This window comes from Aedes albopictus, chromosome 2 (genome assembly GCF_035046485.1).
Source record: "Aedes albopictus strain Foshan chromosome 2, AalbF5, whole genome shotgun sequence".
NCBI lineage: Eukaryota > Metazoa > Arthropoda > Insecta > Diptera > Culicidae > Aedes > Aedes albopictus.
Window position 1 is genome coordinate 415,859,346 of NC_085137.1, and position 25,549 is coordinate 415,884,894.

General features: G+C 41.6%; 1 protein-coding gene across 1 annotated transcript; it reads right to left on the reverse strand.

Moving 5' to 3' along the window:
- Positions 1 to 7,074: 7,074 nt before the first annotated feature.
- Positions 7,075 to 17,978, reverse strand: LOC109426806 (aspartate--tRNA ligase, cytoplasmic). Its single transcript, XM_029869574.2, has 6 exons — positions 17,758 to 17,978; positions 9,481 to 9,598; positions 8,677 to 9,412; positions 8,373 to 8,607; positions 7,930 to 8,312; positions 7,075 to 7,816 (listed from the first exon to the last, which is right to left on the reverse strand). Exons 2-6 carry the CDS (start codon positions 9,565 to 9,567, stop codon positions 7,653 to 7,655), a joined length of 1,605 nt encoding a protein of 534 aa, XP_029725434.2. The 5' UTR covers positions 9,568 to 9,598; positions 17,758 to 17,978; the 3' UTR covers positions 7,075 to 7,652.
- Between the last annotated feature and the right edge of the window lie 7,571 nt (positions 17,979 to 25,549).

The window sequence follows — 25,549 nt, forward strand, 5'->3', positions numbered from 1 at the left end:
AATGTTACGCGCCAACCGATGCTACCGAAATGCAAGACAAAGAGAACTTTTACAGTCAACTAAATGCTATGAGACTATGGGCACGTCATGGGACGCCATGGCCTCGAAGAGATGAGCGAAAACGAAGAGCTGTTTGCAGAGTTTTGTAACAACAATGACATGGGGGATCGCTCTTTCCTCATCGTGCACGAAGTGACATGGGTTTTCCGTGATGGCGTCACCGGCATCGCCACCGGCGAGACTAATTTGGGTGAGCTACGCACCCGGAGAAAGCAGTGGATCACAGATGATACCTGGAGGAATATAGAGGAGCGAAGGAACGCCAAAGCCGCGATAGAGCGAGCGAAAACACGAGGAGCCAAAGCCGTAGCCCGTCAGCGCTATTTGGCTCTCAAGCAGGGTCGTGCAATTTCGAAAGGAAAACATGACGTACGACGACTGTAGCAAATCGTTTCCCATGCGAACGGACTGCTGTGATGCTTCATCTCTCACCCAACAACACACTCGTTCGTTGCTGCTACAGAAACAAGTGTGTATGAAACATGGGATGATACACTTGGATTTTCGTTTCATTTATGAGTCATTGAAATACTTCAACATGCTAAAAACACTATTTAAACCACATTTTTTAATAGTGGTGCACGCCAATAGAATGATAATTATGTTTTATGAAAGAGGATAACAAATTCGACCACTTAAATCCAATTAACCGGCGCCCGTAACCATTGAGAGACTAGCGCGCACCAGTGAGACACTAATGCTCTGACGGGTGAAGCACAAGCAATGCGACCGGGTGGGAGACTACCGAGTGCTACGATGAGTGGAAAAGTTTTTTTAACGACCGAGTCATTAAAAAAATGTATGAAACACTTGAAGTGACTCATTCAAATGTTGCATGAAAGTGTATCATTGAAACTAAATTGTACGCCCCAAGGATGAGAAACGCTCATGTACACTGAGAAAACTCAAATTATGATTTTCATAATGCCTTTCGTATGAAAAGGTAATTTGCTAGAAGAAAACAATTTCATACGACGCGTATGATTTCCATAAGCTTATTATGGAAATCATACGATAAAGATTTAATATTCATACGACGTGCGATGAAATTTCATACGACGCTCGTATGAAACTTATACGAACCCTTCTCGTGTGAAAAAAATCATACGTCTCTCTTATGAACGTCGCCCAACTCTCGCTCAGATAAAACAAGATGGCATTCGAACAGCAGTTGCTCGCGAAGCTGAAAATTCCGGCTGATGCTCTAGCTATTTTCCAAGGGGAATGACATATCCTTTTCTAACCGGAATATCCGCATTTATCCGTTTCTAACCGTCGCTAACCGTTGCTAAGGGAGCTTCTAAGTGAGCAGAAGTTGGAGGCGGTTAACGACGGTTAGAAACGGATAAATGCGGATATTCCGGTTAGAAAAGGATGTGTCATTCCCCTTGCTATTTTCAAAGGTAAATAATAAGAAAAACGTATTCCATTTTATACTATCACATTTAATACTTGGAATAGAGTGTGGAGTGAATACAGCGGCTCTTATTACATGGTCAAAAGAGCAGATTTTTGACGCGTTGTCTCAGGCGGAAGATGACTGGCGGTACGAAGTGATCTGGGAGTGGCGTAAAGAAAACGTAAGTTTTATTGCGACATTTACGTAATCATGTACTAAATTTTCAATTTGAATGCTTTATAGAATTTATCCAACATATTATTGTGACGAATACGATTCGGGAACCGGTCGCTGAAACACTCGCCGAAGACAACAACATCGGCGCAGAGGAAGACCTGCGGCCAACTGGATGCCGAGGCAGTCGAGAAACCGGAGGACACTGTTAGGGGCTGTTCATAAACCACGTAGACCAAATTTTGGCCATCTCAGACCCCCCCTCCCCCCTCGTAGACTTTCGTCCATACAAAAAAATTTAAATTTGTATGAAGCGTAGACTTTGGCCAGACCCCCCCTCCCCCCAAAAAGTCTACGTGGTTTATGAATGGTCCCTTACCGAAACCAGCATTGTCGATCCAGCACACCAAGTTATCAATGACGACACGGACGGAACTGGAAGCTCGGAGGATCTCGCGGACGATCGCGTAAAAGCAGTTGCCCAACTCTGCGATACCGGAAAGGAGCTAAATCAATCAGCAGTAGACGGCCCCGAAGGTTACCGTGGACAAATATAATAAAAGTAATTATCTGCAATCAATTTGGAAAACAAATTATGCCTACATTTATTTACTTCGGCTGGTTTCATTAGTGGAGTTAGGTGACACAGCTTGACTCTTATATCAAACGTGAAAAGGACATGATTGAAATTACTACCATGTAATTTACACTGCGAATCATCTCATCCGAAAAGAGACTTTTCACTTTGATGTAAGAGTCAACCTGTGTCACCTCGCTTCACTCGTGAAACCAGAACATATAAATATCATATTAAAATAAAACAAAAAATATACTTAATTGGTATGAAAGTCATACTATAATATAAAAAGATTCATACGATTTTAAAATAAAGATTATAATAGATATATATGGATTTCATACGATGCCTTTATGAAAACCATACGAATATAATACGGAGCTCATACTACTCTCCTGGCTGATTCTTTCATAGTGCTGTCGTATGAAATGCATAATAAATTCTTCTAATTATATTTCATAGTCGTTTCCTATGAAATTCGAACTTTATTTTTCCTCAGTAGATGGGACAAAAGAGCGTGAGCGGACTCTAGTCGACGAAGGCGAGAAAGCCCCAAACACCGGCGACATCCGTCTCCTCTACGATGTCTCACGTCGCCTTAGTGGGACCAAGATGAACGCTACGATGCCCGTGAAAGACACGTCTTTACAGTTACTGACCGACCCGGCTGACCAGTTGAAACGCTGGTTCGAGCACTTTGGAAACCTTTTTAAGTGTCGGTCACGCCATCAACACCTCAGCATGATCCGCCAAGGGTTCGACGCATTACCCGTGTCAACACTGAAGCTCCATCAGTGCAGGAGATAGAAACAGCCATCCGTAGCATGAAATCGAACTGGGCCCCAGGGGTCGATCGCATATCAGCTGAGATGCTCAAAGATGACCCCGTAATATCCGCACAACTACTGCAACAAATATTCTGTAACACATGGGAAATCGCGACATTTCCGACCGACTGGATGCAAGGCAGAGGATTGGAAGATTGACGCAACTCTCCGACGGCAGCAAGCAGGATTCCGTGTGGACCATATTGTCACGCTCCGTATCATCCTGGAGCAAATCAATCCAGGAGTCTACCTGGTGTTCATCAATTTCGAAAAAGCTTTCGACCGTCTCAATCACGGAAACATGTGGGAAGCCCTTAAGCGCAAGGGTCTCCCTGAGAAAATCATCGGCCTCATTGAAGCACAGTACAGAGCATTTTCGTGCAGAGTACTGCACAACGATGTTTTGTCCGAACCCATCCGGGTCGTCGCTGGAGTGAGGCAAGGGTGTATCCTATCACCCCTACTGTTCCTCGTCGTAATCGAAGAGATTCTGGTAGGTGCGATTGACCGTGAACCAAATCGTGGATTGCTGTGACAGCCCATTACCATGGAGCACCTAAATGACTTCGAACTGGCTGATGACGTTGCTTTCCTAGCTCAACGGCGCACGGTGTCAAAATTTCGATTATTATAGCGCATTTAGTTCACCACTGGACTATCGCACTAGTTTTCACGAGTGCGAAAACGCTAATAAAAGTGCGCGATTGCATCAAATCAACTCGGTGTCTTCAGAGCACTTGTTCTCCATAGATTGAAGAAATAGTGCGCCGAAGACATCAACCTGATTTGATGCAATCGCGCACTTTTATTTACGTTTTCGCACTTATAGGGTGGGGCGGGGCAAGATGGGTCGCGGGGCAAGATGGGTCAGTGCCATTTTCGGGCGCATTACTCTTGTTTTGATGATGTTAATAATTTTGCTAGATGACCAGCATAAATATACAAAAGTTTGGGGCATTGATTGAAAAAAATATTCACTCTCATTGGAAATAAAAAATAAAATGGTTTTTAGTCACTTTTCTTATGCGATACATTCCATATAATCTCCATATAAACGACCGCGGGGCAAGATGGGTCACCTTCAATTTTGAACGTATTTTTGGAGCATTCAAAAGTTATTTATTTTTTATTACATTATTATCTCATAAATGACTTCAATCAAGCGGAATGAACAATTAAAATTATAACATATAATTATGATAATTTTTTAGTGAAAACATCGATTTTCAAGTCGCCTTAGGACCACTCATATCGTAAAGATTTTTATACTCCAAATAAATTTATAAAATGTTTACTAGTAGCTCTTGTTTACTCAGTATGGATATGGAGCATATATGAATGCGGAACAAATCTTATATTTTGACGTTTTTCGTTGAGAAAATGTTAATTACTTAAAAGGTGACCCATCTTGCCCGCACTTTTTTCACGGCGCAAAATCGATCACTTTTTAAAACTGCTTGTTTAACATCATATTTTGTATTTATTGAACTTTTTATCGACTTTTAGCATAGCTAACTAGTGTATTAAAGAGAAGCGAACGAATACAAACCAATATGATTTGTATTTACAAAGTTATGGCGATCCATCCTTAGGTGACCCATCTTGCCCCGCCGCACCCTAATGTCGCAGTTCGCAGTCCAGTAGTGAACTAAATGCGGTATATCGTACATTCATGTACCTCGGATTTTTCTTCGAAAATAATTAGTATTTGGACTATGTATTCATAATCGGAAAACTAGAAAATATTTCATCGGCGAAAATTTTTCCATACATTTTGTATGGGACGTTTTTTGGGCTAAAATAGTAATTAATGATTTTTAGTATGGAAAATAGCCAAAAACTCATCTAACTCAAATTTTCCCCGATAGAATATTTTCAAATTTTGCATTTATACATTATAGCCGGAATTCTAACATTCTATGAAGAAAAATCCGAGGTACATGAAAGTTCGATAATAATCAAAATTTTGACACCGTGCGGCGCTCTGATATGCAGAGCAAGCTCGATGATCCTGCCAATCGCTCCTCAGCGGCAGGTCTTACCATCAACGTCAACAAGACCAAATCGTTGGAAATAAATACGGTCAACCCTTCCAGCTTTACGGTAGCTGGGCAATCAGTGGAGAATGTTGAAATTGTTGTTCCAATATCTTGGTAGCCAAATGGCGGCCGATGGCGGCACCAAAATCGACATAGGTGCACGGATCAAGAAGGCGAGGGCTGCTTTTGCGAGTTTAAGAAATGTATGGAAAAACAATTAGATTAGTCAACACACCAAAATCCGAGTTTTCAACTCGAACGTGAAATCTGTGCTGCTATACGCCAGTGAAACCTGGTGTGTATCAGTGGAGAACACTTAACGGCTGCAGATCTTCATCAATAGATTCCTGCGGTATATAATTCGTGCATGGTGGCCTCACAATTGGATCTCCAACGTGGAGCTCTATCGTCGATGTCATCAAAAGCCGATAGCGACAGAAATTCGGGAGCGAAAGTGGAGATGGGTCGGCCACACTCTACGCAGGGGCGGAAACAACATCTGCAAACAAGCATTAGACTAGAACCCAGCAGGACATCGCAACAGAGGCAGACCCATAGGCTCATGGCGGCGCAGCCTCAATAACGATATCAAGCAAGTCGACAGAAATTTTACCTGGCCACAGGTCAATGCGATGGCTGGCAATCGCCTAGGATGGAAATCTTTCTATTGGCTTCTTTAGCGGTGTTGAGATAATTCCATATTCTGAATCTGTATGCCAAACTGAGCCGAAATCTAAATTTTCACGAATTTTGGTGACCGGGAACCTATTTTAAAATTAGTTTGAAGTTTGTATGGGAGCGATTTGTCGAATCACCCCTCGTCGCATTTTGTACTGGGCGGAGCTGTCAAACAGTTGCCCAGCTGTCAAAAGGTGATTTCAGAAAATCTCTTTGAAACTGATAGGTACCAAAATTAAGTTCCAAAAATCTGAAAAAAATCATAGTGGCTCAGAAAAAGGTGCTCTTCCATATAAAATCAAAGAATCAGTACATTTTTCGAAATTTAAAAACCCAATTCGGCCCTCTGCACCACCGTGGGCGCCCGGGACTGAATGAGAGAGAGAAGAGTACATATAATGCAATCGATCGAGACCAGGCTATGGCAGATTATGCACGAATAAGGATTTTCGGATAAACTGATACGATACTGGGCGGGTCACGTCATCAGGATGTCGCATAGCAACCCGACTAAAATGGTTCTCGAGAGTCATCTGACCGGTTACAAGAAGACCTGGTGCGCAGCGAGCTAGGTGGATCGATCAAGTGGAGGACGATCTGCGGACCCTTCGCAGAGTGCGAAACTGGAGACACACAGCCATGGATCGAGTAGAATTGAGACGACTACTATGTACAGCAGAGGTCACTCAGGCCCTAGTATGACCGGTAATTATTTCCCTCTCTCCATTTTGACTCTATGAGCCCCAGGTTCTATAACAGTAGCCCGAATGTCACTAGCCCGAATACACCGTTAGCCCGAATCGAAATTCATCTATTAGTATCTTGGTAATAATAGAATACGGAAGAACAGAGAAAGAAGGAAAAACCTCTGCCGGATTTGTAAATTGATTATGGCGCTAATAATGGTGCTAATACGATTTGCGTCAATAAATCTTGAAAGAATAGCCGATAACTTAAAGAAGGAAAAATCTCTGATGAAATTGTGAATCAGTTTTTCCCAAAATACCTTATTATGCTACCATTCGGGCTAGTGTTACAGAACCGAGCCCGAATATCTTTCTCATCAAGAGCAAGTAACTCCGCATATTTCTATGGAATAAGTAATCGAGTAACCTCGATCTGTATATGCAGGGGCGAGGTGAAGTCTACAAACAAGTATTAGACAGAAACCCAGTAGGACATCGAAGCGCAGCGATAAAGGGCCACAAAAGAAGTCGATAATATTTTGCTTCGGAAAATCAGGCATCATCGATATTTCGAATTAAATCTCATGCTTGTCTATGGAGATTTTTCTTTCAAAGAAACAAGTAAAACATCACATTCAAAGTAGACGTTTTGCTTTATTTTACGCCCTTATTGATACAAGTTCATATTTACCAAAGACAAAAATGCGCTTATTTGAATCTCTTTTCTGCCACCAAGCTTACTCACTCACACGCAATTTCCGTTCAAACTTTGTAATAGCTTCGCATTTCAGGTTCCGGTTAAGTATCCGTTCAGTTCGTACCGATTTGCTCTAGATTATTATGTATCGTTATGCTAGTTATCGTCTCCAAAGTAATAGTAGTTTCCCGGGTAAACTAGTCTTTTTGAAACTAACGCCTATAGTACGATTATCGTAGACCGTATTGGTTTTTATTATTCCCTCACTCGTGATTGGTCGCCTTTCCGGGTTTGAAAGATGATGTGCGCACGCGCATACTCTAAGAACTAACACCCAACGTACAGGACACTCAATGCCCGTGGCGAACTGGGTCACAAATTAGGCTGGAATCTTATCGAAAAGAACACGGAGGGAATGGGACAAAAACTTGTAACACAAATGAAACGTTAAACTGGGAACTGTGCTGTGTTGCTGTGTGATATAATAGTGTTGTTGCGATCATAATCCGAGACGCCTAGGGCGTAAGCCGTTTCGGGTCACGTGGGAACATCGAAGTTTTGCGGATGTTGTCCAGTCCTAGGTATAGCATAACGACTCGCTCCATACCGATGCCACCGCCGGCGTGCGGCGGACAACCGAAACGGAACGCTTCGATGTAGGCTGCGATTTTGGAGATGTCTGGAGGAAGAGAAGAGGAGTTGTGTCGTAGTTAATCGTTCACCATATGAATACCAGATACCAATGAATCATCATTATTTTACAATATTTCTGGAAAACTGAATGAAACTTACCGATTGCGTGATGTTTGGCGCGTTCGACCAGGTATTCCGGATCGTGGATACGCTGCGCACCGGACAGGATCTCCTCGCCTCGCATGAACATGTCGTACGAGTTGGAATATTTGGGATTGCTCGGATCGGGCATCGTGTAGAACGGTCGCACCGCCAGCGGGAATTTGTCCAGAATGTAGAAATCGGTATCGTACTTGGCCTTGACCAGTCGACCCAGAAGCTTTTCGCTCGGTGTCGAAAGGTCCTCTTCGTCGTCCATGGTGACACCGGCTTCCCGCAGCATGGTTACCGCTTGGGCGTATTCCAACTTGAGCGGAGGTTCCAAGAACTTGAACGGTTCCACGTTGTACTGCTGACCGACTGCTGTTATTTCTCGGGCATAGCTGAATCATAAAAGAAGACAATTAGGTCAAACAAAGTGAATCTAATTCTATACTCCATACTTATCGCGCAGTCCTTTGAAAATTTCGGTAAACGTATTGCCGATGGTGTCCAACACCTCGTGGTAGTGATACTTGAAGGCCATTTCCAGATCGAGCCCGACAAATTCGGTCAAATGTCGGTGCGTGTTGGAGTCTTCGGCTCGGAACACGGCACCCACGGTGAACACCTTGTCGAAGTCAGCAGCGATCGCCATCTGCTTGTACAGCTGTGGGGATTGGGCCAAATACGCTGAGTCTGTAGAGATAAAAATACCAGGCATGAGAAAATCTATTTTGGCGTCTCATCTCTTAAAAACAATCTTACCTTTGAAATAGCTGACCGTAAACACGTTGGCTCCTCCCTCGCTGGCAGCGGAAATAATTTTCGGCGTGTGGATTTCCGTGAAACCCTTATTCGTCAGAATGTCACGGAACAGTTTGCACACGCCAGCCTCCAGTCGGAAAATGGCCTGATTGGCCGGCGTTCTCAAATCCAACACGCGGTTGTCCAACCGAGTATCCTGATTGACACGAATTTTCAACGCTTCCGGGTCGTCGGATTTTTCCGGTCGCGCGGCATCTTCGATCTGCAGCGGAAGCTGCGCCTTCGCCGCCGACACCAGGAAAATCTCCAACACATGCAGCTCCAGGTTCTGCTCGGTACACGATTCGATTTTGCTTTCCACCTGGACGACCTTCGCTTTCAGATCGATGATGCTTTCGCGGGGAATACTTCCGGAAAATTTGACCATCTGCTTCGACACGGTGCTATCGTTCACCGCCAGCACACACTGAACGGTACTGCTCTGCTGGCGGAGGACCAGGAAGCACTGCTTGCCCTTGGCTCGCGACGTATGAACTCGACCCCGAACCCACACCAGGGCGTCCTTTGGGCAGCTAGACAAATCGTGCACCATGACGAAGTCCCGATCGGCATGTTTGGCCGTGCTCTGAATCATCTTGGTGACTCCGTACAGGTCGGCCGAGTAGTCCTTGCTCTCGTCTCCGGTCGTTTCTTGTTGGCCCTTTTCGGCGGCTGCGGCCGCCTTGTGTTCGGCTTTCTGCAATCAGCAAAAAACACGGTAAGTCGAGAGAACAAATAATTGAGCGCATTGCGCTAGTGACATACCTTAGCGGCCTTGGCGGCATCCTTTGCTGCCTTTTTGGCGGCTTTTTTCGACTGCTCCTGTTCTTCTTTGATAGTATCCTCCACCATGATTGCGAATTTCACCAACTGACTTCAGTTCCTGCAAAATAGTAGAGAAAAGGATTCAATTATTTTAGGTACATCGGTTATGATCTCAAACTTATATTCTACACTGAGGTTACTGTTCGTATGTTTTTCATAGTTTACATCTTATGAATCAGTTATTTTTAATATTTTCATCATTTCATAGTTCTCGGATTTGACATGCGAAATTCATAAGACTTGTCGTATGAAAAATATCATAAGAAGCATCGTATGAAAATCATAAGATGTGTTATGAATAATTTGTGCAAAATATTCCATAAAAATATGTATAATAGTCATACGACATAGTTTCAGTTTTTATTTGTTATCGGTATGATTTTCATACGTGAGTGTAATGAAATTTATACAGTAACAGTATGACAATAATAGTTGGCGCTTTGAATCCAAAATCATAGTTCGTAACTATGATTTTCGCAAGAAATTCTTGTGGCAAAAAATCATAGTTGGTTCGTATGATTTTCGGAGTTGCAGTATCCTCAGTGTAGATTTAGCTGAAAATTTGACCAGAGCGTTGTCGTAAAAATACCAAAATTATTGTTAGTATCGTATGGCTATCTGATTACTTCAATTACAGGGAACACAGTATGAAATCAAATTATTAATTTTTAAAGAAACCAAAATTTTGAGTGCACAATGTTTTTGATCATTTAAAAAAATACAATTAAAATTTTTATGCAATTCGGTATCACATTCGTGGGACCAAAAATGAGTACAAATTCTTCAAACAACCTTCAAGGTGACGACTGCCTCTCTCAGTAGGGTGAGAGCGAATTGGAGAATACTCTGAGTCAGCTTGGCCTTACCGAAGATCAGCTACTCAGTAGTTCGCAGGAGAAGATGGAAATATCCTGCCCCTCAACGTCTATCTCCCGGTGCAGCACATGTTTCGACAAAGCTGATCCAGATCTACGACACCCATCATCGACCGACTCCAACCTGCTGGACATGGAAGATAACGAAGATGATGGTATAAGGATCGTCATCAACTCCCAAGAATCTTTAGCAAGCAGCAAAGGATCCGAAGATAACATGGGTTCTACGGAAGCCAAGGGTACTCCAAGCAAGAAAATCCCCACACTCACACGCTAACAGAGGAAGGAGCTTAGAATTCTTCGGGAGAAGGAAAAAGACCGGAATGAGACCCTATACATAATCCTGAATAAGGAAAGCAAGCCCACTTCCTCAAAACGCTCGAGAAACGACCTAGACTAACCTGCTACAGAGGACCCCAAACAAAAAAGGGTGAACCACCATCTGGATCCGAGAGAGCGCGCTCAACAGTCCTCAACCCGCGCGGCTCAGAAAAACGTGTCTGGACAACAAACCCCACCCATGAGGGAAACAGCTGGTCCCAACTAACAATTTCAGCGCTATAAGCTTCAGTCATTTGCTTTTTGTTGTGTAACCATCGAATAAAAGCAGTAAACGCTGAATAAAAGGGAAGCTAGTCAAATGCTTTAAGTCACGTCTGTTTGTTTTTCATCCACAGTTAAAAGTAATGTATCGATTTTTATGAAATTTGACACAAATAATGAACATACCGCAGAGAGTTCTCAGTCAGATATTTGGCCAAATTTACTGATTCATTACAGAGCTACAGTCGTACTTCTGTGTCCCGATGATTGCGGATACAGGCTTTATACAGTACAATTCGTTATACTGACAAATTCCCAAACCAGCAGCGCTTTAAAGGCCGTTATGCGATTTCATTACAGCTAGAAGCTATAATAAAGAAAATGTTGGTTTACCAACACGGCTTGTCGGATGTAAACATTATTGTCAAAACAAACTTTGAGCGGGATATATACTGCCCCCACTCGCATTACTGTCCCATTTGACTTTTCATCACTTTTGAGTTAACGTTATGAATAGTCATCATTTTCGATGTACTTCCAAAAACAATAATAAAAATTATGAATTTTTATGTCAATATGTGAAAAAAATACCAAGTCATGAGCGTCCCATATCAAAAGTACCCGCATAACAGTCCCATCATGGATTTTTGTGTCACGTAACACAAAACTGAACAACTTTGCAGTGATTGTAATATTTTTTACAGTTATATATTCATGTGCAAAGCAATCTGTGAAAGTTTCGAGATGATCGAAATATTCTTCAAAGTTTGGCGATTTTTCAAAGTTTTATATGGAAACAAGTTTTCAAACTTCAAATGCTGTTTTCTCAATTCCTACTTTTTGCAAATGGGACTGTTATGCGAGTGGGGGCAGTATAGCTACTACACAAATTCTTTACAGCTATCCATCTCTGTGCTGTGAAATTATTTGGGTTGCTCTTATTGCACTTTAATTCAATGCCGGAAGATTTGCCGGAAGATGTGCAAATCGAGTAAGAGTCCCACCCACTACAACAGCTGCTTTTATACAGTGCGTTTTGTAAAGTTACCAAAACACAAAACAGCAGCGCTTCGTAGCCATTTAAAGAACACCTTTTCAGCTAGAAGCTGTGAAGAAGAATCTGTTGGCGCAACCACACAGCTTGTTCAATGTAACCATTATTGAGTTTGACGTTTCACAAGCTTTTGCAGCAAGATGAAATTGGGTAAGGTTTCTTGTGGACAATTATGAAGCCTTGTCTGGAGTAAAACAAAACGGGCTATTTTCTATGCTATTTATACACTCCCGTTCAAAAGTTTGGGGTCACCCCCTCAAAAACATGTCATTTTTTTAGGCCCATATCTCCGCCAATTTGCGTCCGATTTCAAAACCCTAGGTTTCATTCAAAAGATAATAAGTCAAAGAAACTTTGAACATGATTAAAAGAAACTTTTTCAAAAAATTGTGTATGTAAACTTAACCCAAAGTTGCCAAATTTTCTAAAAAATGAATATAAACTTACGGCAGTGTCGCTGAAAGTTGGGTCGACCAAATTTCAAGATGAGAGCGGTAATATGACCCATTTTCTATTAGCTTTCAACTGCTTTTTACAGAACTTAGCTAAAAAATCTAGAAAAAAAGTTAATAAGTAAATTAATCCTTGATGTCATCGACCAAAAGTTTGGGGTCACCCCTCAATATGATGTATCGGCCAAAAGTTTGGGGTCACTTTCGTAAAACATGGAAAAGTGATTTGATGATATCTTCGTCATCTATAGTTCAATTTTAATTATTTTTGGCTCATTTCAAAGATAATTAACTAAATTTACGTTTGATGTCTTCAACTTAACGTATTTAACGATTTTTGTATAGAAAAATGTTATGTAAAGTTAGCACATTTTACCACGCTTCAAAAAATGAGGCAACTTTACGTTAAGTTTTAATATGTAAATTTCAACAAATATGTGTGGTTCAATGTCTATGCAGTAAGTATAATTCATTTTGTTTCAAATAAGCCAAGAAGAATTAAAATTGAATGAAAGATGACAAATATATCAACAAATCACTTTTCCATGTTTTACGAAAGTGACCCCAAACTTTTGGTCGATGACATCAAGGATTAATTTACTTAATAACTTTTTTTCTAGATTTTTTAGCTAAGTTCTGTAAAAAGCAGTTGAAAGCTAATAGAAAATGGGTCATATTACCGCTCTCAGCTTGAAATTTGGTCGACCCAACTTCCAGCGACACTGCCGTAAGTTTATATTCATTTTTTTAGAAAATTTGGCAACTTTGGGTTAAGTTTACATACAATTTTTTTCGAAAAAGTTTCTTTTAAATCATGTTCAAAGTTTCTTTGACTTATCGTCTTTTGAATGAAACCTAGGGTTTTGAAATCGGACACAAATTGGCGGAGATGTGGGCCTAAAAATATGACATGTTTTGAGGGGGTGACCCCAAACTTTTGAACGGGAGTGTATATAGCAGTGTGGCTGCGAGGACATCATCGGGACCAGTGGATACGGAGATCGGAAGTTCGATTCCAAGTAGCGGCAAGTACTTTAATTATTCAATTTTAAAAGTAATAATTCCAGTTCCACATGTATCCACATGCGTCACGGTATCCATAACCTAATTATATTTAATCGATTATTTGGGGATGTCGTATAACTATTATTTAACATCTGCGAAAAGGCTGAAAAAGCGCCTTCTCAAAATGATATTCAGTTAGTGGTTACATAGGAGCCGAGAAAAGAGCTATGACTTCGTGGCATAGAAGCTTCTCGCACAGCATATACTTGTGGATTAAGTTCGCCAGATTCATTGGTATAGGGCTTGCATAGAAGCTTCCGTCCATATGTACAACACAGTAACTCAGCATCAAGCCGTATTGAGGACGCTTTGTTGACGTTTACATTCACAATAAATGTTAGTTGGGGTATCAGTTACAGTGCTATGGCCAAAAGCGTGAAGGTCGGGAAAATACCCAAAGACTTTCCCACCGTCCAACTCACTACCCAGCAGGACGGTGGGCCCAGCCAGACCTTCTACAAGAAGCACTCCTGCTCAGAGTAGTTCAACACCGCATCGAGCAAATAAAACCCAAATTCAATAACTTCATCTACAAATCCGGTTACATGGTCTGTAAGGATCAAGAGACTGCTGAGTAGTTAAAGAGAATATCCCCATCCATGAAACCCTGGGAAGGTGCAGAGTTTATTGCAATGGACGAAGTGGCGATTCCACGTCCAGAGATGATCCGAACATTCTTCCCACAAAGTTCCAGCTATGACGACGACCGAATAAAGGCTCTCATAGAAAGCCAAAATGACATTCTAACAACTAATTGGCGTATTTTGAAACGATCCATTCTGAATGACATTCATATCGAATAGATCTTCACAGTAGAGGGTGCGTCGATGGAAAAGTTGAAGAAGTCCAAATACACCCTCAACTACCTATTTGGCGAAATCCAACTAAGGAAGATTACAGATTAACCGACTGCCGCTTCCTGGAAGGCCGACCCAAGAGCAATCTGAGAAAGCCTCCGGTTCGCACGAGGTTAGTAAATCTCACCATAAAGGCTAGCCTCTCGGCCTCAAAAGGAAAAGCTCGCAGCTTACATCCCAACTATCATTTATTGTGAATGTAAACGTCAACAAAGCGTCCTCAATACGGCTTGATGCTGAGTTACTGTGTTGTACATATGGACGGAAGCTTCTATGCAAGCCCTATACCAATGAATCTGGCGAACTTAATCCACTTGTACATGCTGTGCAATCAGCTTCTATGCCACCTAGTCATAGCTCTTTTCTCGGCTCCTATGTAACCACTAACTGAATAACATCTTGAGAAGGCGCTTTTTCAGCCTTTTCGCAGTTGTTAAGTAATAGTTTTACGGCATCCCCAAATTAAACGATTAAATATAATTAGGTAATGGATACCGTGACGCAATACATGTGGAACTAGAATTATCACTTTTAAATTTGAATAATTAAAGTACTTGCCGCTACTTGGAATCGGAACTCCCGATCTCCGTATCCACTGGTCCCGATGATGTCCTCGCTGCCACACTGCTATATATAAATAACATAGAAAATAGCCCGTTTTGTTTTACTCCAGACAAGGCTTCATAATTGCGCCACAAGAAACCTTACCCAACTTCATCTTGCTGCAAAAGCTTGTGAAACGTCAAACGCAATACCCAACTAACATTTTCAGCGCTATAAGCTTCAGTCATTTGCTTTCTGTTGTGTAACCATCGAGTAAAAGCAGCCAACGCTGAATAAAAGGAAAGCTAGTCAAATATAAATCATAAGCTAATACACGACTGCAAAGCAAGCACCATACAGCTACCAAACTCGGTTTTCAGAAATCCATTGCTTGTCACTGGGACTGCCTTTACTCCACTCAATTCCAACTCCGGGAGATTTCCCGGAAGATGTGAAAACTTGAACACATCGAATAAGAGTCCCCACTAACAAAACAGCTGCTACTAGGGTAACGGTTGAATTTTGGACCCCTAGAGGACATTGGTTTGAATTTAATTCAAAATCAAACAGATTCAGAGGGTATTTACACATAATGATGATGTTAGTATGTTCGTAAAAGCCTCCACTGTCCGTTAAAAATATCCACAACGTCATTTCTGACTGAAAATTTGATGAAAATAACTGATTTTTGAAGCATTAGTTTTCACTGTTTTGGACACCCCAATATATTTTGGACCCTCTCCAGTATACATTTTGGACACCCGGTGTTTAAACTCGTTTGAAACTATTTTGGAAGAATTTGCCGCTTGAATATGCTGGATCACATCCTAATACTTGATTGACAAAGGCTGATTAGACGAACCTTGCGAATTTAATGCGCTAGAATGATGAACGTTTTTGTTTACACCTGCAAGTTTCCTCAGCACCGCAATCTCTTTTTGTAAACATGATGCAAAACTCGCACGGATGACGAGATTGGCAAAAAATAATTTCAAGGCACATAAGGATATTTCCAGTGTGGGAATGATTGCTGCCCGTGCAGAGCGATCTTATTTAGCGAATGATTCTAAAAATTCCCGTCATCTCATCATTAAACCTGTGTAAGTTGTGATAATAGGACACAGGGGGTCCAAAATATATGGGGGTCCAAATTATATTGGTTATCCTATACAGTACAATTCGTTATACTGACAAATCCCCAAACCAGCAGCGCTTTAAAGGCCGTTATGCGATTTCATTACGGCTAGAAGCTGTAATAAAGAAACTGTTGGTTAACCAACACGGCTTGTCGGATGTAAACATTATTGTCAAAACAATCTTTAAGCGGGATATATAGCTACTACACAAATTCTTTACAGCTATCCATGTCTGTGCTATGAAATTATATCGGTTGCTTTTATTGCACTTTAATTCAATGCCGGAAGATTTGCCGGAAGATGTGCAAATCGAGTAAGAGTCCCAGCCACTACAACAGCTGCTTTTATACAACGTTTTGTAATGTTGCCAAAACACAAAACAGCAGCGCTTCGTAGCCGTTTAAAGACCACTCTTTCAGCTAGAAGCTGTGAAGAAGAATCTGTTGGCGCAACCACACAGCTTGTTCAATGTAAACATATGAAATTAAAGCTGCTGTCGATAAGCGGTCTAAGTTCCGAAGGTGACAATATCCCAGCAAATGGCTAACAAAATAATTTAAAATAAGTTAAGATTGACACTTGTAGCATTATCGCTCAAATCCATAGTATGAGAAACGCTGTGTTAAAACAACCTTATAAACACTTGGCAAAGCATGTACTGAACCACTCAAGATGTATTTTTCACTGCCACGGTCGTGGTCGCTCGTTGTATTACATACTTATTGCAACCACCCAGTCTGGTACGGTTTGTAATGCATTAGAAGACACTGACACAAAAAACGTAGCCGCTCACTACTAGCCAGACACGCGCGGTACAGTCTTTACGTCATCCGGCTACCGGGAGAACATAAATATGCATAGAGAGTAAATAGCTTCCCACGCACGTTGTAGTGAATAGAGGAATGTGCATAACTACGTCACGACCCGACACATGACTCTTCGCAGAGTTTCCCGGCGTTTTTTTTTATCTGCTCTGTACTATGCTAGAGAACTAGGTTGAGATAAGTACCGAAAGTGTGGAGTTAGTAACCAAAACATAGGTGAACATATCCATAAACTTAGCATAATACGACGCTAAAACAAAAACAACCGACCCTATAATGATACAGTGTAGTAGATACAGAAGTCTACTTGTATTTAAACAAAAATACGACGTGGAAATGAGACGTGATAAGAATGCTCAAGACCTATTTACGGCTATAAATAAAGACTGATCGGCTTACATAATACTGCGATTGTGTTGGTGTTTTGATATGAATGTTCCTGCCGCACACATCTCGTCGTTACCACCTACTAAAGACACTATATGCATACAGTGTCTTTACCACCTACGAGCAGGAAGACCAAATCAGACCAGTGTATCACCGGGTGAAAGCTCTTTTCAGAGGTGTTTCGTTTCAATCGAACTACCCAATATTGCATCATTTTCAGATAACACAAGCTAGGTACTTGCTTATCAATAATTATTATAATAAGAATACATACAAGGAAAACAGTGGCCTTATCACCAAATGGGTGAGCACAAACCTCTGAATAATTTATTCTGCTTTCGCCGAAATAAACCGGGATGCTCGAGTTTGGTGCCGCATCAGCAGCAGACGGAAAAATTGCGAAAATTCAACACATCCATACACTTAACCCTAAAGTGCCGTGACTCATGGCCCTGCATTCGGACCGGAATTCCTTGCTCACCTGAATGAAGCCGGGACTGAATCTACTGCAGAATGTCTCTTGTTATAGTTTCCCACTAAAATCCACCACTTTTCCTCCGACTTTATCGCATAATAATCACTTTTCACTTCCTGTAAAATTCAGCCGAATCGCACTCGCGCACCTTTCCTCCGTCGTACAACTACACGTCGCGGGTTTCAGATTTGGATTGAAGAAGGAAAGATTGCTCGCCGTCGGTCGCGTGTTGACGTCGTTTGCGCAACGCCTGACAGAGCTGTCACGCTGTCAGTGCGTGAGGCTGCGGCCAGAGTGGACGCGTCACGCGGCGCGACGCGGTGCGGCGCGTTTTTGACGCGGTTTCCAACGCGGCTTGATAGCCAGAGTGAACGCGGTGCAACGCGTCTGTTCGTAAAGTAAACTGAAAAGTTTTCATAATTTCCGTCACCTTTGCACTTGAGTACATGTTATCTGATGAAAAATTTCCAAGAGATATGTGATTATTGTGCTCAACCTAAAATTAAAAATAAATCATTTATCTAAATTTACCCTCAAATGCTATTTACCTCAGATGATTCAGAAGATATATACATTTGGGACAATGGCCATTCCCTAACCTCAAATCTACCCGTCCTACAGGCACAGACAAACAGACATACTACTCAAATCGAAATCATCGCACGATTTAACGGTCATTTTGAAAATATAGTGTGGTTCGGACTGTGCTCGCATGTGTCATGGTGGCGCTGCTGTGCCTCAATTTTACACAGAAATGAACGCGACGCCGATCAATGTTTACATCAAATGACTCAATCATGAACCTTCATTCATGTTTTATGAATGGATGACGCCACGAGGGAGTCGTCACCTGCAAAATTGTTACATCGAACCGGGGGAAACCACACCTGCAAATGATTACTTCGGATTGAGCATTATAGAGGGTGCTAGTGAGATGCCAAACGATGTTTTTGAAGCAATTTTCTTCTAAGTAGTATGTCTGTTTGTCTGTGCTACAGGTACAAATTTTGAAATTTTATGAACAAGTGAGCTTGTAGTCAGAGTTACCACAGGGTTGTATACGTAAAAAATGGCGCCCCTTGGTTTATTTTTCAACAGCAAGGCAATGGAACAAGTTTGTTAACTCAAAAATAGTGTATTTTTATTTTGAAACTATTTTTTAAGCTTACACCCTAGCAGAATACTTTGAGATAGTAAAATAAACGAGAGGGTATCAACCCTTTTTATGCATGAAACATGGGTAAAAAAAAAGACACGGACAACGTCTTCAGCTTTCGGCTGTACAGACTGTTTTAAACTTAACATTAGACAACGGACAACGGAGCATGCACCAGTGGAAACGGGGAAGAAACTATTCTCACGAAAAGTTTCAACGCCCGGAAGCGGGAATCGAACCCTCACCCCATAGCATGGTGCGATTATAAGCTTGGTGACCCTAACCGCACGGCTACGAGGCTCCAGGGTAGGGCTAATGTGAAAGCTCTGCTTGTGATGGGTGTAGAATGACAGAGATTTCGATTATTTCCGTTAAGTCTTTAGTCATAAATTTGAAGAAATTACTGATTTTGTTTCGCATAATAGGTGAAAAGTGAGGTTACGAGACGCCACCGTATAATAAACATGTGGTATTTTTCATGTTAATATTTTTTATATTCACATTTGAATACATTTGAAAAACAAATTCGTAAAATTAACGTCATGGTTTGGTAAAAACGGACGAAATCCACACAAAAATACAAAATTCTCCGCGCGAACCGCGTGACTTCCGCATCAAAAATAGTGCATGCACTGTTTTGTCGTGCGTCGCGCGGCTAAACGCTTTCCGCTTCGCATCGTTCCGCGCGCACTCTGGCATGTTATGATTGTTTTCCTTGTATTCCAATGAACGGAGTTCTGCCGCGCGTCGACGCGCGACCTTTCAAATGCCGCACTGCACCGCGCCGCGCCGCGTGACGCGTCCACTCTGGCCGGCACCTGAGACGATGTTTACAAGTTGCAGGGGTGGAAAATTGGGAGTGCCCAATATTAGAACTGACAGCATAGCGCAACAATTCCGGAGTAATTCGCCAATAGGGCTTTTAACTGACAGTTTACCTTTTTTCCGAAAAGTGCACAACCGCAAATATGCGTAAATGATACTCAAATATAGGTAAACAAGACTCAAATATGGGTAGTGTGTACCTAAATATGAGTAATTGTAACCCAAATATGGGTAAATATTACCCATAAATGCGAATGTGCACTTTTCCAAAATATGAGTTTTATTTACTAATATTTGCGTAAAGTTTACGCATATTTGAGTAAAATTTACCCATATTTTAGAAAAATAGGTAAACTGACCTTAGCGTGTAGGGTACTGCAAGCACTTGATCTAACCTCACTTTGTCTGACAGTTTAGCGAGCTTGTTTACAAGGTGTTAGAATTTTTAACGAACCGCGAAAATTAAATTTACGTTTTCCGTCCCGAAACCATTATGATACGGAAATATCGATTATATTCAACTCTACTAGTACAAAATCAATCGTCTAATTACCGTTTTACTGAAATTGTTTCAAAAAAACAGTTTTGCCGGATCTGCGCCAGAGACTAAGTCCATGTAAACAAGCTCGCTAAACTGTCAGTGCACGTCCGAATAAAAAATACAGTAGAAAAACCGAACGTTGTATTGTAACAGTACTATTTAAAACAATATTTTTGCAATAGACACCACTGTAAAAATAAAAATACAAAAACAATAAAATGTAATGTAGACACAATACAGTAAATTGTAAATAAGATATTTACAATATACTATACGGGTGGTTAAGTATCGTAACAATATAAAAAAATATTTTTCTCCATATCCAGCTTTTTACGCTATGATGAGGGGTGATTCGATTTTGACAATTCTTGCCGACAGCCCTTGCAGCATCAGATCTCATCAGAGTAGCCAAAAATTTCAGTTCAACTGATGCAAAATGTCAAAAAATTTCACTTTGTGTTTCTCAAGTGTCTGTGTTTGAATTAAATAAAAGCTTTTTCTATAATTTTAGGTTTGCGATGGCCACTACCACAAATCGAATTGAAAATGCCGATAAAATAATTCACTTATTGATGGCGGAGCAACAAATGATGTTGTTTCAACAGCTGCAAGTGCATCAATCTGCACTTGGCGATCAAAAATATCCCTACACTCGTTACGCTCACTCAGTACCAAACTAGCCAAATCCTTGGCCGAGTTTAATTCCTTGGGTCGTTCTTGCTATTCATGCTAATCCCCATTCAATACAAGCTCCTTGTTGTCGTTATTTGTAGTTTTTGTAGGTCTAATTGCCGGAAAATGTGTCACAAAATGTGATCATTCTGTATCATAACCACTCCATCATATGACGATTTTATGATAAAATTTCTGAATTCCAAAAATGATATAAGCATTATTTAGCTTTATGTGTAAGGTTTTCCTATTCACTCCATCCACTAACTCAAAAGGGAATTGGTCAATTCAATGTATGTAAATTGCAAATTCTTTCGAATGAGAATCTCAGGTATTAAAAAACAAACTAGGTCAGGGGGTGGGAAACTCGGCACAAAGTGCCCGGCACACTTTCGGCATATAGACACTATAGATTCCATAGACTCGCGGTGGCGAAGACAACTGTAGCCAAACGAACTGTCAGTTCGTGTAGCCAAACGAGCATGACGTCACGATTTCAATAGCGACAACGGATTGCGTGACGTCATATTCGCTCGGTACACTCTAAATTCATGGTAAAACACACTAAAATCGTATTGCTCAACCATGTCTCCGCGAGTCTATGGAATCTATAGTGTCTATATTTCGGCACACTCACCGGCACATTAATAGAGCTAGCTGTCATCGAACTGGCAACACTTTTGTGTGTGTGTGTTTTTTTTTGCTGGAGTTCTTCTCCAAAATAACAAAATAATGAAGACAACTTGTATCAACAATGATTAAAAAATGCAACTGTTCCTGCTGTTGCAGTTGCAATCTAATTCCAGGCAGGATTCCAGGTCTAACTCTCATATTCTCGAGCATATTCTCTAATTTCATACTGAATTTCAAGCATGACGGGGGTTCAGACCGTTTCAAATGCATTCCGAAGACATCGAATGTTTTGTAACCTGAAAAACGAAGTTGCAAATCCCAGGGGGTGGGAAACTCGGCACACTTGATTTTGTGCCAAACGTGCCGGTGATGTGCCGAAGTGTGCCGGCGTGCTGGCAGTTATGCTGTCAGTTGGTTCAGGACATTTTATGTATCTGGCAACCTTTCTCTTGTTTTGATTTCGCTTTGATGTGTTCCTGATTCTTCGTAATCATAACCAAAAAAATCACTGATTCGGAAACGGTCTGTGAAGTTTATTTTGAGAAAATATTGCAGAACTGAGAAATTTGCAGTCGATGGCCAAATCTATCCTAGAACGCACTAGAACAGAACCTTGACTAGAACGCCAAACTTTAGATCCTCATTGCTTGTCTTCACCCTAATCATCCTTTGAAATAACAGATCTGCGATGGAGTTTTGCGAAGAATTTTGGATGGAATGCATGATTAGGGTGAAGACAAGCAATGAGGATCTAAAGTTTGGCGTTCTAGTCAAGGTTCTGTTCTAGTGCGTTCTAGGATAGATTTGGCCATCGACTGCAAATTTCTCAGTTTTGCAATATTTTCTCAAAATAAACTTCACAGACCGCTTCCGAATGAGCGATTTTTTTGGTTATGATTACGAAGAATCAGGAACACATCAAAGCGAAATCAAAACAAGAGAAAGGTTGCCAGATACATAAAATGTCCTGAACCAACTGACAGCATAACTGCCAGCACGCCGGCACATCACCGGCACGTTTGGCACAAAATCAAGTGTGCCGAGTTTCCTACCCCCTGGGAAAATGCCTGATGAAAACTTTATCAGATTGATTGTGCCACCAATTGTTTCGAAAAGATAACTCGAAAGAATAGCCTATTTAATAAGAAGGAAGAATATTACTTACCTTACCGGTCAGGCTAAGGCCGGGGTGGCCTCTGCTGTACATAGTAGCCGCCTCCATTCCACTCGGTCCATGGCTGTTTGTCTCCAGTTCCGCACTCTGCGTAGGGTCCGCAGATCGTCCTCCACTTGGTCGACCCACCTAGCTCGCTGCGCTCAACGTCTTCTTGTACCGGTCGGATGACTCTCGAGAACCATTTTAGTCGGGTTGCTATCCGACATCCTGATGACGTGACCCGCCCACCGTAGCCTCCCGATTTTCGCGGTATGGACGATGGTTGGTTCTCTTAGCAGCTGATGCAGCTCGTGGTTCATTCGCCTTCTCCAAGTCCCGTCTTCCATCTGCACTCCGCCGTAGATGGTACGCAACACCTTCCGTTCGAAAACTCCAAGGGCGCGTTGGTCCTCTGCACGTAGGGTCCATGTTTCGTGCCCATAGAGGACGACCGGTCTAATCAGCGTTTTGTAGATGGTTAACTTCGTGTTACGGCGAACTTTGTTCGATCGTAGAGTTCTGCGGAGTCCAAAGTAAGCACGATTTCCTGCCACAATGCGCCTCTGAATTTCTCTGCTGGTGTCGTTGTCGGCGGTCACCAGTGAGCCCAAGTACACGAATTCTTCAACCGCCTCGATTTCATCACCGTCGATATGAATTCGGGGTGGCGGGCGCGGTGATTCCTCCCTGGAGCCCTTTGCCATCATGTACTTTGTCTTCGACACATTAATAACTAATCCGATTCGCCTGGCTTCACTCTTTAGTCGGATGTACGTTTCCGCCATCGTCTCAAATTTACGAGCAATAATATCAATATCATCGGCGAAACCAAGCAGCTGAACGGACTTCGTGAAAATCGTCCCACTCGTGTTTATCCCCGCTCTTCTTATTACACCCTCCAAAGCAATGTTGAACAGCAAGCACGAAAGACCATCACCTTGCCGTAACCCTCTGCGAGATTCGAAGGGACTCGAGAGTGTCCCTGATACTCGAACTACGCACATCACTCGATCCATCGTCGCCTTGATCAACCGTATCAGTTTATCTGGGAATCCGTATTCGTGCATAATCTGCCATAGCTGTTCTCGATCGATTGTATCATACGCCGATTTGAAATCGATGAACAAGTGATGTGTGGGCACGTTGTATTCGCGGCATTTCTGCAACACCTGGCGGATGGCGAACATCTGGTCCGTTGTTCGCCAATAAGAATATACTATTTGTAAACTAGGTGGCGGTAGTGGGCAAACGTCAAACTCGAGCAAAAGCGATGCGAGCGCCACGGGTGGTCAGTTGGCCAACTATCAAATTTTCAAATAGACCGTTAAATCGGTGTACGATGCAAAATATCAGAGCAGTGAATCAAAATTCAACCATCGCGCAACAATAATGACAATGTCGCAACCTGTATTTGTTGCGACAAAACAACCCATGCGACATAAGTTTGTCCCAACTTGAAAATAATGGGATCAACATCGTACACCACGAGTTTAGAAATTTTTAAGCCTTGCATTGCGATTTTCGAACGGTAACTTCGATTCGATAAACACTGCAACTCTGGTGAAGCTCTATCATCAAACAGTTTCGACTTTGGGTTAGTAATAATTGATTATTCACGAGTTGAAAAGTACGCAACAAATTCAGCTTCCGTTTTGTCTGTAACAAAAAAAATTCGAGATCATGTCAGTATCTGTTACCAGTAGGGATAAAGACTAATCGTCGCACCTTCTTTGTTGCTTGTTTTGTGCCTCTTTTATCTGACAATTCTCTTCACTGTATCAGAGTGTTACGTCTGTTTGTCTGTGGTCTAACTACCGTTTTACTGAAATTGAATCGAAAAACAGTTTTGCCGGATCTCCGCCAGAGACTAAGTCCTTGTAAACAAGCTCGCTGAACTGCCAGTGCATGGCTTCGTGACGTCATCTTGCAGCGTGTCTTGCAGTATCCTATTCATTCATAAAATCGGCTCGTAAAATGGACTATTGTATTAGCAAAATTCGGTTGGGGAAGATTCAAATATTACGTCCATCGTTTTCAGGGTTTCGATTTAAGGCGTATTGGGCGTATTTCAGGCCAAACATGTCTAAAGGTCCTATCTGCAGAAGAGAGGCTCTCTTTGGTTTCCCTCTCTTTCGTTAATATCTCAGCTGTTTATTTGAATTATGATTGTCTCCTTGCATTGAACGATGGTCAAAACAATCGTCTTTTGATGTGTACTGCAAAAGTAGTTGAAAAGTGTACCATTACATTGCAATAATTTAAAGAGAAAGTGAACAAAGAGAGCCTCTCAAATGCAGATAGGACCTATTGAAATATTTGGCCTGATTTAGCATTATCGGGCATCAATTCAGGCGTAATAAAATAAATACAATTTTTAGTGCAAAAAATAACAAATTTGTACTGTTTTATTAGAAAATCAAGAAAATGTGTCAGAATTGTGTCATTTATGCTTGTTCACGTTGAATTACTCTGAACGAGACTCTGAATTACTCCTAAATAGGATTTGAAATTGTATTGTGGATTTACCGGCTACTTGTATTCTACCGGTTATTTGAGTAGCCGTTACAAAGTAGCCGTTTTCATATAAAAATCAGCTTATAAAACGGCTACTTTGGAGGCCATACTGAAGCGACCGCTAGAATACAAGTAGCCAGTAAATCCACAATATCAGCAAAATTCGATTGTTCGGTTTCGCAATGTTATTGCTTTGTCAGTTCGCCCTATTCGCGAATTACTCCGGAAATGGCTCATTCGCGAAGTTCGCGAATCGTTCTCGAAATGCTGTGAGTTTTTGACAACACATTCCATGTTTGTC

Excerpts from the sequence above, each read along its gene's own strand:
- LOC109426806 (XM_029869574.2), bottom strand. The coding sequence starts at position 9,567 with ATGGTGGAGGATACTATCAAAGAAGAACAGGAGCAGTCGAAAAAAGCC. Across the intron at positions 8,313-8,372 it reads TTCAAAGGACTGCGCGATAA|CTATGCCCGAGAAATAACAG; the intron begins GTATGGAGTATA and ends TTTATGATTCAG. Across the intron at positions 7,817-7,929 it reads CGCCAAACATCACGCAATCG|ACATCTCCAAAATCGCAGCC; the intron begins GTAAGTTTCATT and ends CTCTTCCTCCAG.